The sequence below is a fragment of the Pungitius pungitius genome, chromosome 15, assembly GCF_949316345.1.
Source record: "Pungitius pungitius chromosome 15, fPunPun2.1, whole genome shotgun sequence".
In the NCBI taxonomy this organism is placed as follows: domain Eukaryota; kingdom Metazoa; phylum Chordata; class Actinopteri; order Perciformes; family Gasterosteidae; genus Pungitius; species Pungitius pungitius.
Genome location: NC_084914.1, coordinates 6835733 through 6854719, shown reverse-complemented (window position 1 = coordinate 6854719; position 18987 = coordinate 6835733). Strand labels below are relative to the sequence as shown.

General features: G+C 43.6%; 1 protein-coding gene across 1 annotated transcript in view; it reads left to right on the top strand.

The window, feature by feature from the left end:
- Positions 1–14673, top strand: part of st6galnac3 (ST6 (alpha-N-acetyl-neuraminyl-2,3-beta-galactosyl-1,3)-N-acetylgalactosaminide alpha-2,6-sialyltransferase 3) — a 41483-nt gene extending 26810 nt beyond the window's left edge. Inside the window, exons 4-5 of the mRNA XM_037458560.2 lie at positions 12646–12753; positions 14063–14673. Coding sequence (XP_037314457.1) covers positions 12646–12753; positions 14063–14252 — 298 coding nt within the window. The 3' untranslated portion in view covers positions 14253–14673. The remainder of the gene's footprint in view (positions 1–12645; positions 12754–14062) is intronic.
- The last annotated feature ends 4314 nt before the right edge of the window (positions 14674–18987 follow it).

Sequence of the window (18987 nt, the reverse complement as noted above, 5' to 3'; positions counted from 1 at the left end):
ATGCCACAAGTTTTGGCTCTACACTTATGGAACAGTATACTAGCAGTGGAAACTGGACCTTGGAAACTGGACCTTTTCCCGTGCTTTTGTGCTGAGGGGAAATCGGTCCTGTATTGACACAGAATGCTGCGTCTGCATGGAACTTCTGTGAGGGATTTGTGCAGCAAGAGTCAGACTGTCAGCTCAGCTAAACGCACAAAGAAATGCCAATGAAGGCCTTTTTAATGGCCGTTACTGATGCCACAGTTTTTTTTTCATGCTCTCAGCTGGCATTGTAGGTAAAAACGTAAAATACACAACCTGTTGTTGATGTTGAAATTCATCCCAGAGTTTCTCTCTCATCTGTTCCACATTTCTCTGTTTTGTGCGATGCAGAGAAGCACAATGGCCCCATTTTCTGAGGCCACTGCTCTTGTACAGCTCGATCGCGGAGAAATTACAGAGAAAATCACTTTATAGGTAAACCCGGTTTCACTTAACAGAAATTGAACAGTCCTCTTCGTGGCTCACCATTGTGCTCTCACGTTTTGAAAAGAAACGTCTCCATTGCACCTTTGACGTTTGTGATATTTTATTCACACAAAGCAGCTGAAAGTTGCCGCCGCCCGAGCCTGACATATTCCTGCACAACGTGCAGTGCATCTCCAAACGCCTCGCACACTGGCCGTCGAGAGAAGGAGAAACCGGCAGAAGATTGAAATACAGCGTTTGCAGAAGTGTAATTTCATGCTCATGGCGACGCGCCGCTGAAAGAGAACAGAGGGCGAGAGGATCCATTGTGTTCCTGTGCACACGGAGTGTGTGTGTATATATATATATATACGCGCCGAGCGCGCCGCTCTCCACCCAAAACAGGAATTTGTCACCGGGCAAGCGTGTAATGACATTACATTTCTGTTGAAAGCCTGCAATTACTGTGAAATTATCTTATTAAATGAAGTCAGTGGAAACCCTTAAAGCGCAAACAGCCCGGCGCTCGGGGAGGCTGTTCATCGGGTCAAAACTGGTCAGTTCAGAGGAACGAGGGCCCCGGCGTCCCGAAAGAAGAGGGGGGGGGGGTTTAGCGACTCGTTGGATTTTGGGTTCGGAGCGGGAGGAGCAAGCTGTCGGCTGAGGGCACAGTACAGTCGTCCTTAAAACCCATTTGCATCTTGATGATGTAACGGCACTCAGAGGATGTCGGAGGGACTTTTAGCTGTGGAGGAGCATTGTGCTGGTCGCTAGATTTCCATACGGCAAATATCCTTTTACGGGTGTTCATTCACAGCGTGTGTGTTCTGTTTGCACAATTGAAACGCATCACTCGCTTGTGTTAAAAGACAGAGAGTGGGGAGAGTGACTTTATTCTCTGCTCACGTGACCATTACTTTATATTTCATGTGCACATACTTTATTTATTTGCCATATGAATGCCCTGAATGTTATATAGAGAAACCTTCAAGTAGGTATTTCTTTTTTACATTTTGTGCTACTTTATACCTCTACTCAGCCACAATTCAGAGGCAGAGATGTGTCTTTTCATTCAAGTCGATAATAAACATATTCTTCATAATAAGTACTTTTCTCATTTACTCATGCTCAGTCAAAATGTGAATGCATGACTTTGACTTGAACTAGTACTTTTACACTGTGGTATTACCACTTTTACTAGATTACTATTACTAGATCACTTTTCCTACCTCAGATTAAAGGCCCTTGAATAGTTTGTCCATGTTGACGTGCTTGTGTCGAGTCGAAGAGGTTGACAAATGCTGGAGGGGGTTTATAGTGAAAAAGCAACTTCGATGGAGCTGAAATTCTCTTTTCCATAAAACACAACAGTGATGAGCGACTCATCCACATCCACCGCTGTGGTCCTGACAGCGATTTGGTGAATTAAAAAGCTGCAGTTTCAGTTTCTTCATCCCAACTGCGGTTCTTTCTTTCTTTCTTCTTCTTCGGTTCAAGCCTCCTGTTGGCCCCTTCTGAAGCCTTTCTTTGAAGTGTCACTGCTGCTCTCTGAAACTGATACATTATTATTTCAAATAAAGGATCTTTGGTGGAAAAGCAACCCTTTTTGCCCGTCCTGAGCACGAGATAGCGTATTTGAACAGAAGACCCTAACAACATCAAATCCATCTCACTCAATCTGGATTAGAGTTTGTCTTCTCCAGCAGCTGGGCCCGGCGCAGGTAGGCGTGATGGTCAGCCCGCGGCATCGAAAGCAGTAACTGCATTCTGTGTTCTGCTTTGCTGCACCTGAATTCAATAACCTTCACTATCCGAAATCTCCCAGACACACTCTTGTATCACCAGCCCAGCCCCCCCCCTTAACAAGCCGTATTAGATTTATTCTCAGACAAATACCACTCTGAAGATATAGAATAGCCTCATAACACAGGTCAATCCTCTATCAATATGTAACATTAATGTGTATGGTCTGCAAATATATTTGTTCTTTGCATCAATTAGTTGCACCAATGGCTTTGCCCTCCTCTTCCCTCTCTTCATCTTCCTGTTATTGCTCATCTGCCGGGCTCCTGGTTTTGACACTTTAACTGCTGCAGGTACTGAATTTTAAAAGTCTACCGAGAGAGAGCATGCATCTCTCTCCCTCATGGATCCTCAACACTTGTTTTTGTGATGTGATGTCTTGCCCCGGCTAAAGAAAGTGTTTCTTCATGCTCGCTGTGCTGTGTAATCAAAATCAAATAAACAGCAGGACAGGCCAAAAACACACAACGCAAGAAGTGCGGCATAATTTGAGCCAACACTCATTCTAGGATGTCAAGTAACGCACTCACTGGTGCGAGCGGGACAAAGATGGATCTCCTGTCCGCTTCCTAAGAAAAGGTAGAATGTGTACAGCCACATCGCTGAGTGCACCATCAGCCGTAATGCATTCTGTCAGGGACGTTCGGTTATATGTTCAGCTCTGAATTGGATGCGAACTAGTCACTTCAGATTATAGTTACACAACTGTGAAAAGGGAAGCAATAACCCTCGTGGCGGCAGTATTAAAATCTGCTTGTAGAATTGTCACAACCTTCATCTTCCCAAACAGAGCGTTGCCTTTTCTTGAGAGTTTCTCAGCCAGCAACAAACAAATGCGCCGTTTGCTTTTCATCGGCTGTTCAATCAGCTAATGCAGTGCTTTACTGCTCCAGATTTTTTTCTGTTTATTTTTAAGTGCATTCACACTCAAATCATAGAATTCCCCGTGTGAGAATACAGTTTTTTCTTCTTGTGTGGCTGCAGAGCTGTGTGGAAGTTTGCTTTCTAGTCAGCATTCAATGCAGTCTCATGTTGACGCATGCCTTACTATAATAATATATATATATTATGCATTTAATTGTGCAATTGCTCTCCGAAATGTTACTCAAGATGTGTAATTCTATTATTATATATACACACACACACACACACATGTTTTTATTCTAATCCAGGATTTATTTCACAGAATAAGCATGTTTTTCTAAAGGATTCCATTATAAATATTCTTATCCCTAATAAGATGAACATAGATGGACGGATGGATAGTGTATGTGCATGAATATCTATGCTGTATCCATGCTGTACATTCAATCTAACTAAATCCATAAAAGATGTGGCATTTTATAAATGTGTCAAACTAGTAAAAGCCTCTGACATCAGAGGAAGAATAATCACTTCATTATTCCGTCTCTCACACCTCTCATATTTCTGCACAGCATTCTCAAAACGGGGTGTGATGAACATGAGAATGTAAAATTACAGCGGCGCCACGCTATAAGCAGTGCCGCATTGTCAGAGCAGGAGGCTTTTGAATATTGAAGTCGTAACACATCTCTTTGCGAGCAGCCATAAATCTTCTTTACTGTTAGAAAGGGGATCCCAGCAGCTGGAACAGTGAGGGGGAGCTTACTAGTGCCGTGGTTATTGGACTTTTGCTCGGGATTACTCCCTATCGTGAGGCTCTCTAAGGTGTGAGGGAGAATCTGCTCTCAATAATTCAACAGGACAAGTGAGATGAATTGATTATTGAGTTTTAGATCAATAGTAATCAGTAGTTCTGTGTGTAATTCTCGGGGTCTTTGTCTTAATCTCTGTCCCTGGAGAAATCTCTTAAATTGGTCCTCATCTGTTTTGCTAATCCGTGGTTTTAGTCCCACGGTCTTGGACGGGCATCCCATTAACCTGTTGGATAAGCTGCAGAGCTTTTCACACTCTGCCATCTACCTCGGAGCCTTTTACTGCCTCGGAGGTTTTTATAAAAAAAAAAGATGTACGCAAAGGCTTTTTTTTAACCAAACCAATTGTAACTTCTGCTCACCTCTTCCGACCTTCCGTCACATCTATTTCTGCCAAATAAATCTTCCTCCGTGGTTTATGACTCCATTGTTTCTACCAAGGTTGACCCTTTATGATTATGATGAAGCCTGTTCCTTACGTTGCTGACTGAAACCGGTGAAGGAAAAACCTCTCAACCTGCATGAAGCTTTCATTTTCCAGACAATTTAATCTCACTTTAAGTATAATGTAAATCAGACTCCTCTCTTTGTTTACTCCGGTGAAGTGTGTTAAGTTCTAGGGCCGGCTCTTTGATGGGGATGGGATTCTTTAACCGGAGGCTTTTGGTCAGGGATTTAATATGTGACGCTAATAGGTTTATAAAACTAGGTCTTTGTTTTCCTTTTTATCAAGATATTGTTCTGGGAATTGGAGAAAACTGTGAATAACTTGATTTTGCCGTACTGAAGTGAAAACCAGCTGGCGCACACACTACAATATTTTGCCTTCAGGCTGAATTGGAGCTGCAACTAACAATTGTTTTAATTTTTGATTGATCTCTCAATTTGTTTTTTAGTCACTTACTAGTGAAAAATGAGCAAAACCTCTTCCTAAGGCCCAGTGGATTAAGAATAACTTTCCCCTTAGTCAAATTGTAATGGAATTTTTGCCTTTTTAAGGCACTAGCATCACAGCTCCAGAGATGAACCCTGACTGCAGTGACCAGGCCTCCCGGTTTTAAACTGAATCATTTATTTATAGTTATTAAACACCCAAATGTCCCAGCTTTCACCAGACTTAAAATAATACTCATTCTGTTTAATGCTAATCATGATGATAACATTAAAAAAAAAGGTGGGGAACATGATAAATATTATAATGTAGCATTATATTTGTTAGCAACTCGTTAACATTTAGCTCATGGTAATAGTACAAATTACTTAAAAGATTTATCGGTTTGTCAACATTGTTTAAGATGAATTCTTGTCAATCAATTTATCAACAATTGTCTGAATTCAAAGATACCGCATACGCTTCAGTTTCCAGTTCACTGGCAAAAAGGGTTTTCATTTTCATTGTTAGAGGAAAAACTGCTTTTTCCTGAAATTAGATTTTCGTTGACAGGTGGATTGTGGGAAGGTGGTTGGTTAAAAGGAAGCCTGTTTCCATGGCACCCAGCACATGCTCATTACCAGCCCACCTGTCTTACATGTGGGAGATTTCATACATGACTTTGTGGTTGTTGGTGCATGCAGATGCTGTTTGCTGGCTTCTCAACTCAAGATTTGTTTTAATCATGTTAATTCAGGATATTTTTCTTTAGTCTTGGTGACCAAAATCAGAAAATAGGTTAAATTAACTTTCTTTAGATATCAGAGAGTATAATCAAGGCTCCCTCTATTCCACGGCTGCTTTTTCCGTCGGTCTGCCAAGGGCGCAGAAGCCTAATTGAATTTTTCTGAAAAGATTGTTGTATTAACAGCAATAAGCGAGTAAGCGAATTTCTGATGGACTTTGGAAAGAAATGTGAGTGTTAAGCTCGCTCTGCAAGTTTCTTTGGAAGTTAGTCAAATATCCAACAGGATAAATTGTAATGTGATCCGTTCACTTTCAATCTAGCTCAGATTTATTGTCTTGTTTATGTCTGTACCAAACTATTAACAATCCCATCATCCTCATGCACATTGCGGTGAGAGCTAATATAAGAAATGTCACTAAGCTCACAAGTGAACATGATGAACATGACAGCTGATTAACATCTGCATGTTAGCATGCTAATGTTAGCATTCAACCCCATCTAACCCAACCAGTATGTGTGTGGTGCTCCTGCCTGAAACCACAGTAGCCCAACGATGCTGTTAAGGGAATTTAGGACGCGCACTTAATACTGAAATTGCACACAGTACTGGAACAAAACACAAGCCATTGCTGACTAGAAATACTGAAACGACTTGTTGGAATGTGCCGTTTCATTCATTGCACAACGCGGAGGATGAACACGTCAGCTGAATACTTTCAGTGTCTGTGAAACATTTGGATTTACTGCTGAGCTCTATTCGACTAATCTGGCTTTGTCTTTTGAAACAAGAAGCGAGGTTTGCGTAATCGGGTTGAAACATCTGCCCAGTTGCTTCAGCCGAAACGGGAGGGGGGGGAGGGGGGGGGGAGGGGGGGGGGGGGGAAGATTTCCTTCGAAGCGGTGTGACTGACACAGAGGATGGACGGCTGTAATCGTGCAGAATCCCCTCTCGGCACGGGCAGGCCGGCCTTTTTGTCGGCTTGGAGTTAAATCAGTCGACCTGACAATGCAGACTAAGGCAGGTAAGACATCGTCATGCATTCGGTTTTCACCTGGAGGGGTGGGGGTGGGGGGGGAGGAAGAAATGTTGGCTGCAAAGCAGACAGCCGATGAGTTCTCCTTAGCCTAAAAAAAAACAAAAACATTTGCCCCAGACTCACTCGGGTGCTGTGAAATTAATGAGAGAAAACTGCTGGGGCGGTGGTGGGCATAAAAGCTTCACATACCTTCTCCTGCACTGAGAGAATTATTAAAGTGGCGGTTGCCATGCGGAGATGTAGGAGATCAGTGGAAAACCGCTCGCCGTGGGCTCCGTGCAAGTCGGGGAGGGGGCAGGGATCGCTGCGAGGATGTGAGGGCGGGCGGATGGGAGGGGGGTCACGTCATGTTTTGCCTATTTGACATTTGACGGCCCCGGCTCGTGCTAACAAGCCTCAGCGCGTTTGATCTGCAGCAGAAGCGAAATGTTATGATGCGCTGACTACTTTTTTTCTGGGATATTTCAGAAACGGTTAAGAACACATCACACGCTGCACTAATTTGTGCGGCGGTTTTGGCGGCACGGGAGTCCTCGGTCTCTTCTGGTCTCCGCTCCGCCCCAAAAGGGAGCACAACTTGACGGACTACTTCGCCGTACAAAAATGTCCCAGCAGCGTCACGACCGCTGGCTCCCCGCCGGGACATCAGCGCGCCGCAAGGGGGCGTTTCCGTCTTTCTGCCCCCTTTTTTTTACCAGCCCTCCGTCCTTCCGTTTTCCCCACTCTGCTCAGATTGACGGCTCCTCGGGAGGCCATTAACTCGGAGGAGGGAGGGAGGAAGGGAGGCAGGGAACAGACGGTGGAATAGAAAGAAGGAGGCCAAAGTTGGAAGGAGCGGAGTAGAAATTGTGAACAGGAAACGATTAAAAAAAGCTTCCGGTTTTGATCTTTTCACAGCATTTATTTAGTAAAGGATAAATACACTTACAACTGTTTTACTCTGAGACAGATTATAAGATCCCAAAGTAAAAGAAAACATCAGGAGAACTTTGTATATAATTATCACGCAATCAATTGTCAAACAGTACAATTTCTATAACAAAACTCTTAACACCGGGGGGTGAGTTTTCTTCTTGATTGGCTTCTTTCTCGGTTTTATCTGATTCCATTAGTTTAGAGAGTCACACTTCATTAGTTCATTGATTGCACCTGTTATTTTGTTTGATGTGTTCACAGGGGGAGTACTGTAATTTAAATTCTACTAAAAGCCCCTATTTTTAATAGAAGTGTATTTTATATAATATATATATAATATATATATATATAATCTTGTACTGCAGCAGAGTAAGAAAGTATGATATGATCTGCTGTTTAATGCCTCAGTAAATAAATGACGTCCCTTAAAACCAGCATCCGTTTATTTGATGCTTTGTTCACAGAAAGTAAGAAAGGGTTCTTCCTTCACAAAAATGTTTACTGACGCGACCTGTGAATGAAAACAAAAAAGGAAGTCAAATGAATCTTCTATTAAATGTTTACTTCTAATGAGTAGAGAAACAATATGCAGTAGACTCTTGGAAACAGATGGTGGGTAGAGGTTATTTCACCGGAGGCTAAACTGGGCGCCAGATTCACCACACTAACAGCAAAACCAAAATCTTATATATAACAAAGCATAAGTGCTCGACTAAATGAGAGGAGAAAACAAACGGCACAACTCTAAAAATAAATAAAATGTATCAAAATGTAAACACGAAATTGAATTCGAAGACAGGCGAGAAGGAGAGACCTTGTAATAAATACCCTGTTCTGTGCTGAATCCACAACCAGCACAGCCAAATGTTATTGACGTTTTTTAAAAATGTATCCAGGGATTCATGACCCCGCCAGAAAATGTTAATCTTCTTTGCCTCACTGTGCAGTCCGAGGCCAATATTTATAGTTTATTTTTCTATATTTGTCTTTATATTCACTTTTCCAACTTTGACTTGATTTAATCTTGATCTTGGTGCAAGGTCAAGTCTATGTGTTTATTGCCATGTGCATATAATAAGAGATCATTTTTGTGTGCAGAATGTTATGCAGATGGTGGGTGAATGTCTTTGAGGCGAGTCAAAGGCCTGAGGATAAAAGCTCTCCCTCGGCCTAGAAGACCCAAATTTCCCAATTCTGTATCTCCTGCCAGAGCACATCTTTACATTATACTGTGCTAGGAAATGTCATGCAGGGATGGTGCAGGCAGCCTGATCAAGTCAAGGTTGCCCCTTCATACGGAGTCACATTGTGCAAATGCTACATTCTGATGCTAAGCAGCTATGCTGTTTAGTTTGTTCACCGTAGACGAGTTCACAGTTTCAAGTGGAGGCTAGACCATCTTATAGCGAGCTTCTTTCTGACCCACTTCATCTGCATCAGCCAGTGTCCCTTCTCTCAGGATTAAGGTCCCCTTACTGGTTGTTATTATTAGCATGGCGTACTGGTACAAATGCAAACAAGCGTCGACTTGAGGAGAGCAAATAGACTGTTTTTCGTCATGCAGGTCGTGGAGGTCGGCCCCCGGGCTTCACATTGCCTTCCGGCAGAATCAGGAATCGCCTCAACAAGCCTCCGCAGCTGCAGTGCTCTTTCTCGTCATTAAAATAAATTGCTGTGCTCCCTGGTCTGTGTGAAAAGAAACATTTTTACAAAAAAAAAGCCCCCGTTTTCACCCCGTGGCTCTGTTGTGGATGTTTTCCCTGTGTCATCCCAGAGGCTCCTCGGCTGCTTCAGAGACACACCGGAAAAAGACAGTGTGTTGTTTGTCTACACACAGTTCGCCCCATGGGAAACACAGCGACTTGTCTCGCCACCTGTCGTTGTATGAAGTAATCACTTAATAACGCAGTCATTTGCATCAGGCATTTCCTGCCGGGAGAAGAAAATAACATGTTTTCATGCAGAAAGGGAGGCAAGTCCGCTCTTCTTGTAGCCGGAGAGTGGATCAATTTTATAACTCAAAATCTAGTCAAATTGGCCCTTCTTTGGAATACCACTGTGTTTACCTGCTAGGGCTAGATGGTACATTTGGGAAACCTAGTCGAAACATGACTCTAGGCACGAGTGGCTATTTGTTTGAAGAAGAATATGAGAGAGAAAAGAAGATTATTAGAGAGAGAGAGAGATGTATGGTTCGTAAAAAGGCCCACCTTCCTCCTCGAGGAGAGGAAGAAGAGCAGGTCTTGGCTGACGACATGCTCTCTGCAGCTCGAGTCTGAAGCCACTTGATGACGGACAGATGTGTGGGACGGTCCGGGTCTCAAAGCACAAACTCAACTGGTGAGACGCCGCGCTGATCTGAGGTACTTCAAAAACATCAAACTAATTGATTGCAGTGTGTGATCACGTGATCCCCTATCGCACACTGACATTCTGGCCAGGTTCCCACTGAATCTCAGGTGAATTCTTAGGATCTCCACCTACGGCTTGAAATCTACGGTTGCAAAGGTGTCAAATATATTTAGGATTGTATCTAGACAAAAATCAGCTTTGGAGATGCTTAGCTAACTAGCTTCATGACAATTAATGACATGAGAGTCATCTAAATGGGTGTATTTCACAATCTTTCATTATAGAATCAGAAATATTAGAATTAGAAGGCTCCATTGATTTCCAATTGGGAAACTCACTCACACTAATTCTCAATGACTCGTTTGATATCGCCTGTGTCTTGTTGAATTAGAAAGCGAGCGGTCTGTGCGAGGTGTCGCATTGACTTCTGTCGTCACGTGTGGTCACGTCACGGCGCGAGAATCCACTAGTCTAATCAATTGTTGCGTTACGTTAAATACTTTTGACAGGTGTCGTTTCATGTTTGTGCAGCAGCCCAGGCACACATAAAGCACAGTTTGACTCAACCCGTCCTCACTTGGGACTCCCCCCCCCCCCCCCCCCCCCGTCGCACGCGGACAGCTTTTCCCGCTGCGAATGTCAAGTGGGAGTGATTGAAGGTTTGAGTCGGAGGCCGAGCAGTAAAGCACAAAAAAAAGGTCCAGCTCAAGTCAGGCTTCGGGGGTGTTTATGGACTCAGACCCCCCGCTCGGAGTGTCCGACCTGATTCCTCAAACCGGGGCCTTTCGTCTCCCCGGGGCCGGGTGGTCACTCCCGATCACTCGCGCCTCGCTTGACTCCGGCCCGCGTCGGAGAGCGGGAGGGAGAGAAAGAGAGAGAGATTGATCTGGAAGAGCCGATCACGTAGCTCCCTCGCGCCCAAATCCAATCCCCAATGGCGCGTTCTTCCAGTGGGGACTGGAGGGGATTTGGCAAATGGCCACGCAGTGTCCAGCTTGACCTTGTGATGCTTTTTGTTTGCTTATCTCTCTTTTTAAAAATTGGCCGCACAATAACAGCGGTCTCTCTGTAAAGTTGCCAGGTGCCATTATGTGCCATTATGACGGTCGTGGGTACACACACACACAATGTCTGCTGAAGACCTTGAGGTCTGTCAGTCTGCCTCGCTGCGTCCCCACTTCCACACCTTGGCTTTGAGATCGTAATTATCAGGTCAGCGGATCCCTCGTCTTTACTTATTCCACCGAGCTTTTGTTGCCCTGAGACCTCGGGATGAGGTGTGTGTGTGTGTGTGTGTGTGTGTGTGTGTGTGTGTGTGTGTGTGTGAGAGCCCGTATGTGGCTGCAGTGGCAAATGGCTGCTGAATAATGCAGGCTAATAGTGTTGTGTTGACACCTCTCTGAGAACTGCCGAGCTGTGTATCGCTGATAATGTGCCATTTCTGTGCTCCTTCATTCCCTTATTACAACGAATTACTTTTTACATTTTTTTTAAAAACTAATTCTGACCTTCTTTTAGCCCCGTTATGTGGGTGTGTGATTAAGTTAGTTGTGCCGCCTGAACTAAAAGCCACTTAAATACACATATGAAAGTAGTGAAGGTTTGTTGGCTGTTGTGTTGGCCGAGTAGGGCTTTAGCTGCCACTGTGTCCTCACTGCAAGTAGTGCAGTTTACAATCTCTTATACAATCTTAGTTGATGATTGTGAGGTTTTTAGGGTCATTCAAGGTCAAGAGATAATAATAATAATAATAATACTGAACAACGCGAGTCCACACCCTCGCAGCTGTGTGAAGCTGTACTTGATTACAGGCATTTGGTGATGATGAGTTACATGAGTTTTAATAATGTTCGTTATTCCCTGATCTTTTAATGTAGTGCCACCACCAGCATGATTTTCCATTGAATAGTTTTACAACAGAATGTGTAAATCTATTGCTGTATAGTATAGTGATATATAGTTTAACTCGACACAGATGCAATGAGAGGGAACAAATTCATTTTTTTTAAGCCATTGAATATGTTGGCACACAGCTAAAAGCTGTCCAGGTACTCCAAGGTACTTGAAGAATAAAGTGCAGGTAACTGATGGTCACTTGGCAGCGTACATTTAAAATAATTCATGAATAAGTATTGTATAGTATATTATTATATTATTACTAATACTTATTCTCCAGTAAGATATTAATGAACGGTTGGGATTGCAGGGAAACAAGTGAGCCGTTATGACCCACTTCCTAGTCTGGTTTGGACTAAATCTCGAGTGGAGCATCTCCGCAGCGTGTTGTGTTTGAAAATGAGCAAAAGCTTGAGAGGTCATAACAACACCAGTTTGAAGCTGATGAAAAGATTATGCATGTTTTTATTGATTGGCCTCCGGGGTTCCTGCATCATTCACAGGGGGACAACGTGTGATGAGCTGTTTTCTTCTTTCACCCCTTGAATCTGTTTACTCGAGTATAGTGTGTGAATCGTATAAGCTCTTTAACTGTAGATATTAGACATTACTTGTAGAACGTGCAGTGTTACAGGCATGCTGTTACACACCTGAGGGCTGTGCTGGGGATGCATTTATATGTAAAGGATCATTTTTGATCCATAGCTCAGGCTGTTATACAGGAAAAATTACAACACAAACAGCTGTTTGAGTCATTTGAATTCTACGATAAGCTGAATTACGAGCACACAAGAGCAATGAGTACAAAGATCACATGAACGGAGTCCGGTAAACAAATTATTTAAAAGTTGTTTGTGTATTTGAGTAAAAATGAGCCGACCTTGTGTTTTTTTGCAGGATCCAGTCCGGCTCCTACCTCAGCACCGGCTGGTTTACGCTCATCCTCGCTATGGACATGTGCAAAGAGATCCATATCTACGGCATGATAAATGACACCTTCTGCAAGTAAGACACCAACCACCCCCCTGCTTGCACATGCTCCTATACAAAAACTTTAAAAACTACATTCAAATTCACTGCAGCGCCGGCCAATCGCAGCCTCCCACAATCACAAACTGCCCTGTTGGAATACATTTCCAATTCCTCAGTTTGGGTTTAATGGCTGGATTTCTATACTGAAATCCATATATGGGTTCTCTGTGCCGTGAATACCATTATGTTTTCCTGCCTGGACTAACCAGCAGGCTGCAGAATCTCTGCCGCCGCTCCGCGGGTGACTGAACTTCATTTGTATCATTTGTATCCGTCGGCCCGTCATTGTTCTCGGACCCCCTGGTGAGCGATTGCCACGGGGGGGGTGGGGGGGGGGTGGCAAACAAGACGCCGTCGCTCCCGGGCAACGGCTGCGCGCTCTCCACTAGTCTCGGCCCTTGTTTGACACGACGTCCCTCTCGCTACGTATTCCCCCCCCCCTCCCCTCTCTCGACTCACCTGAGCTCTCTGAGTCAAGAGGATGTTTTTTTTAAAGCTCTGGTTCAGAAGTGACCGCGGGCCGATGGGTGGTGCAGAAAGGGTGACGTAGAATTTATTTGTCTAGCAGACAGCAGCCATAGCTGCCTTCTCACTGTGGACCCACTGACTCCCGATGAAACGGTTACACAAGTCATTTTCTCATAAAGACGTCACTTACTATTAAATACCAACTGCAGAGTGCTCAATGAATCTATTCTACTGCTGCTGCTGCTGCTTTTATTGATTCCTCATGCGTTTTAATGGATTGAAGATGCAGTGTAAATAAAGCAGCTCCAAACGAAATTCCAGTACAAATGACTTCACTCCCCTACTGTACAACATCAGGTCTAATTTGCCAGAGGAAAGGGAAGACTATTGTCAGGATATCTAAAAAATATATATATATATATATTTGCTGGCATAATAAGAAAATTTCCTCGAGGAACCAATTTAGTTCTCATCCTCTGTGAAATAATTGATTCAGACAGCAGGAATTTGCAACAACAACGTTTGAATTGTCAATGACACGGTGGAATAACTGCAGCCCAACCCGCTCCATTAAACTGGATCCTTCACTCGCCAGGCCCAATCGGAGAGATCCTGTCCCATCTAATTATCAGTTTAGATACTGAATTACAGTTGAAACCTGGGCCTTTCATGTGTGATGCAGCACCTGATGTACGCAGAAGCATGGTCGGATTCAGAGTCCGATCAGCCTCCAATTAAAGAGAGTCTCGGATTTAAGAGACGGGTGGGATGGGATGTGATTTTTTTTTTTTTCTTCTTTTCTTTCTTTCTGCAGAACGGAGGGCTACCGAAAGGTCCCCTATCACTACTACGAGGCGGGCAGCCGCGACGAGTGTGCGGAGTATCTGCTCCACGAGAGCGCCCCCTACGGCGGGCACCGCTTCATCACGGAGAAGTCCGTGTTCGCCAAGTGGGCCAAAACGCACGCCATCAAGTTCTTCAACCCACCGTGGCAGCTGTCGTGACCCTGGCCGAACTGACGCGGAAACAACGCTCCCATCGACATCATACTATCAGCGTCGTCGGCGTCATCTGGGGGACCAGCTGGACAGCGCGTTCCCTGATGTGCGCAAATATCCATTTGGGGCGCAAATGCCTCTCTCGATGTCCTTTTAAAAAGGTTAGACAACAAAACAAAAAAAAACGCATCCACGGTTTCTAAGTGTTCCTCTCGCCAATGTGAGCGACTAATCGATCCGCTCGCTGCTCTGTGAGTTCAGCGAATGGACGGCTCGAAGACCAACATCAAAAGGAAGAAAAAAAAAAGAGAAACCCAACAGGAGGAAGTCACAACCATCTGTCAACTTTCACCCGACCGCGCGTGTCTGCAGGCGCTGCACACTGCGAAAGGCCGATTTAAGCGGGGGGGGGGGGGGGGGGGGGGGGGGGGGGGGGGGCGGGGGGTTCCGGGCGGGCAGCTGAAGAGGAGCTCGGCTGCTGCAGACACGTCGCCATGGACGCACGCGCCTGCCCCGTTTCATCCGCGTGTCCATCTTCGTCCGTCATGCTGTATTTAACGTATAGCAAGTATGTCATCCAGGCCTTCAACTCTGACTGATGGATTATTCCATTCCATGCACTCTGCGCCGTCTGAAAAAACATTTCACAGAGCGGAAAAAACAAAAGCTTTCAGTCAAATTCAAAGGTCAATTCGATTTGTGGATGTAAAACAGCTTTTTTTTATGCTCAAAGATGTCAGCTTTTTTTTAGCCTAAAATAATGCTGTGAATTTGAATTTAGGAGAGGATGTTTCGGCTTTATTTCCATCATTTTGCAGAGAAAAGTTTGCCATTGACAATGTGGGCATCACGGCACATTGAGCAATATGCCAATCACAGACTCCGTACTTACGCAAGGAGTTAAATCATTTTCGACCCCCGCAGAGGGAAAGATTTATGTGTGCAGTGAAACCATGTGAAGTTAATTATATTCTATTATCATTTTGTGCCTGCAATCCCACTCTGCAGTTCACTGTAGAGCGGAAGATGCTCTCGCTGTCTCTGTTTTTTTTCCGCTCATATTCTCATGCAGCTTTGTGCCTCTTTGTGTACGCTATCACCGCGTGAACACATCTTGCCATTTGTCTTTCAGCGCAGTGTGCGTGTCTCCTGGTTCAGGTCGTTACATTTGAACGCATCTGTTCCGGGGCAGTGAAGAATAATCAATGAGAGGGGCCGAGGTGTGTAGGTTTTTGCTGAGGGCTGAGACACTCCTGACCGTGACTCCCCCCCTCCCTCCAGGGGCCAGGGATTAGTTTCCCCCGGTCAGAGCTGCTGCTGCTGCTGCTGCTGCTGCTGCCCAGAGGGGCGGACAGGAAGGATTCAAAGGCTTCTAATTTAGGCGACTTGATGCACAAGTCTGTAATGTACTGTGATATACTGCAGCTGAGCTTCTCAATCTCGCTCCCACTGCGGAGGCCTGTTTACGATTACACGGCGGGACTCTATTTCGGGCTTTGGATTTGGTGATTTACAGGTCAAAAGACATGTAGGTTGAAACTGACAGGGTACTGGATGTCTTGGCAGAGATGTAGCTGCCATAGATGCAGTGTAGTGAGGATTTTATGAACCAATACAGCGGTATTTTTAGACAAAGTATGTTTGTCTACTTATAGGCTTAATTTTCTGAATTGTATCCCCCCAAAATACAGCTGAGAGAAATATTTGCAATAGGATTTAAATGTTTTTACTCGAAAGGAAAATGTACTGGAAGTATTTAAATGATTATAATTCAATGCAAATTAGGTGCCACTAAATATATACAAAGACAGGCACATGAAATAAATATGAATATATGTAATGACATATGTATTCATATTTCACTAGAACCCTGTTAGGAACTCTTCCCAAAGGGAACACCCTCCCAATTTAGTCCCTCTCTCTCTAAAAAAATAAATAAAAATGACCTACTTTGTAAAACATTTTCAGCTCAAACATGCTGTGAGTGTACCTGTTTGGTCAAAAGCATCAGGAGATGCGTTGTGTGATTCAGTTGCAGGCTCCAGAAAAGATGTAACAACATGTAGTTATTGTTTTAACCAAGCTGTCTGGACCAATTTTGACCTGCAAAGTACCACCACCCTGCTCTCCGGGGTCTCGTGTGTTGTCTGCATGCTTGGCTTCAGGGAACGGAAAAGAAGGCCCCTGATTCGTCTCCCTTTCTCCCCCCGGAGTGAGCAAGGTACCCGAGAACCTACGGGAAAAAAAATGACCTACAGCTCCAGACGCACCGTGAGTCCACCTGACAGGAGCGTCAGCAAAATGCAAAGCCGCCCTGTTTTAAATTCCGCTCCGCCGGAGCTCAGACTGTGACCGTAACACGGTCGGGGTCAATGTTCAGATTTCCTCTGGGATGCCGCGTGCAGCGTCCCCCACGCCGCCAGCAGCCAGGGATCAAAGTATCCACCTCGCAATATATGTAAAGCAAAAATGTCTCACTGTATTATTTATCCTGTGGAGGGAAGCCTACAGATAAAATCTAGGCCTGGGGAGACGTTAGAAAATGACACTTTTTTTCTGCTCCTGCAGAAAAAGCAGCCCTCAATATTGTATACAGTATGCCCTGCATGTTACGTGATTAATGTACATCTTTTATACATTACCACTCGGCCTGCGATTGTGCAGTCACGTGGCAGCTGATGTACAGTCCATCCATCTTAAACTGTAAAGCAGCGGTTCTCACTGGGGTGAGATTTGATGTCCTGTTTAATTGTCCCATGTTACATGTTTTATGGTGTATTTTTTTGTATTTCAAATGTATACTCACATGTCCCTGGTTTTCTTTTCTTGTTGTTGAATGTTGCTTACATTTTTCTGTTGATGCAGTGGTTTGTTTGCTTCAGGTCGTCTGTTTTCTTCTTCTTCTTCTTCTACTTCTTCTTCTTCCTTTTCTTCTTCAGGCTTCACTCTCAGTTATTTTCTCATCCACAAAACACTCCACGTTCTCAGGCAGAACACAATGGAAGAATACCCACGGATGATATTATGCAGTATATAATGGAGAATACGCCCTTATACAGGCTCCCATGAATCATCTGTGGTTCAGTGGAAGGGGATTCGAGGCACATTTTCAATGAATAAGTAACACTAAAGTGTGAGCAGAATGGGAGGCCATCTTTTAAGGGATTCCTTAAAAGGTCAAGAAGGTTTGTTATAACTTTAAACGGGAAAAGTTTCACATTTTGGAGCAGAAAATATATTTGGTTTTAATAATCTTAAGGGGGAGTTGGCAGAGAAGTTTAATGATACCAAATCTTATAAGTAAATATGAAGCTACATCTGCTGGCTAGGTTAGCTTAGCACAAAGACTGGATACGTGGGGCAACAGGTAGCAGAACATGCCTGGTTCTGTCAAAACAGTAGTGAAATCCCCTGGCACCTCTAAGGCTCTCTATTCAACTTGATATATCATACCCCCCCCCCCCCCCCCCCCCCCACAAACGTCCCTTATTTTTCAGTATTGAAGGTGGTAACCCTGATGCAGCCCCTCATTTTGCACCTCTTGAATCTGTGTTTTTAGGGCTCTGTTCCCTGCTGGATTCCCAGCTCCTCCAATTGTTACAAATGATTGTTTCCTCCTTCTGGAAGAAGAACTGAAACCTCTGATTTTTTTCCCAGTGTTTCTTACCATGAAATTGAGCTGGAATTGCACTTTTACTTTTAGATTGTGTTCTGGTAAATGAGACTAACAAATTAGTGAGGCAGATTAGCTCTTACCCCATTTCCAGTAGCTGTCTTATCTAAATCTCCCATCAAACCCAAATTTATTTCTATTTCTATTCCTCCGTCCTAAATTTGTGTTGATTTCTACTTTCCCCTTTGTTTCATATCCCCAACTTGAACTGATCCCTTTTAGCCTTTGTGTTATGACTAGTGAAGCTTGTCCTCTCAACCCTGAAGCAGACTTTTTTGTACCTTGCTGTATATATGCAAATTATATTAAAAAAAACCTTCAGCCACTGTGCAGCATACAGTCAGAGGCAGTGGAATGAGCTCCAGTTCGCTTGTATAATGCAAAGGTGAAAATCAAATTGAAGTTCCTTTGCCTTAAATGGGAGGTTTTCTAAACCTAATTAAAACTTCTCAGTCTGAAGGTCAGCGGAACAAAGATATGAATTTCATTATTCCAAGCCGTTTAAAATGCTCTCATTATTTTTGTCGTTTTTCCTGCTTTAATCAGTTGAGATAATTGCTATCTGTTTGTAATTAAGAGTTCACTTTTTCCCCTCCTGACTGTTGTACTTTTCCTAAAATGCCTCAAGTGCTTTCTTACAATGGAAAACAATGTATTTTCTTTTTCCCCGTGTGCATGTATTACAATTATTTTTCATCCTTTTTTAATTTTCAGGTCAAGTGTCCTTGTGAAATATGTAACTTTGTGTGTGTGCTGAGTTACATTGAATGTAATATAACAGTGAGGTTGTTATTTTGAAGTTTGGTTTTGCTAACACACTCCTTTCTATTGGTGGTAAACTTACATCCAAATGCTGCATGGAGTATTGCAGGTTATTGAAATGTACATTTTGCTAATGAAAAAAGAAATTGTCATTATTACTATATGTAATATTCTGTCATTTGCCTTTTAACATACAAGATATATTGTGATTGTTCTTATTTTTACCAACATGTCCTTTCTGTCTTTTATTATTAAAGAATGAATTAAAGAAAACCTATAAACCCTCTTACGTGATTAAAGTTCTTA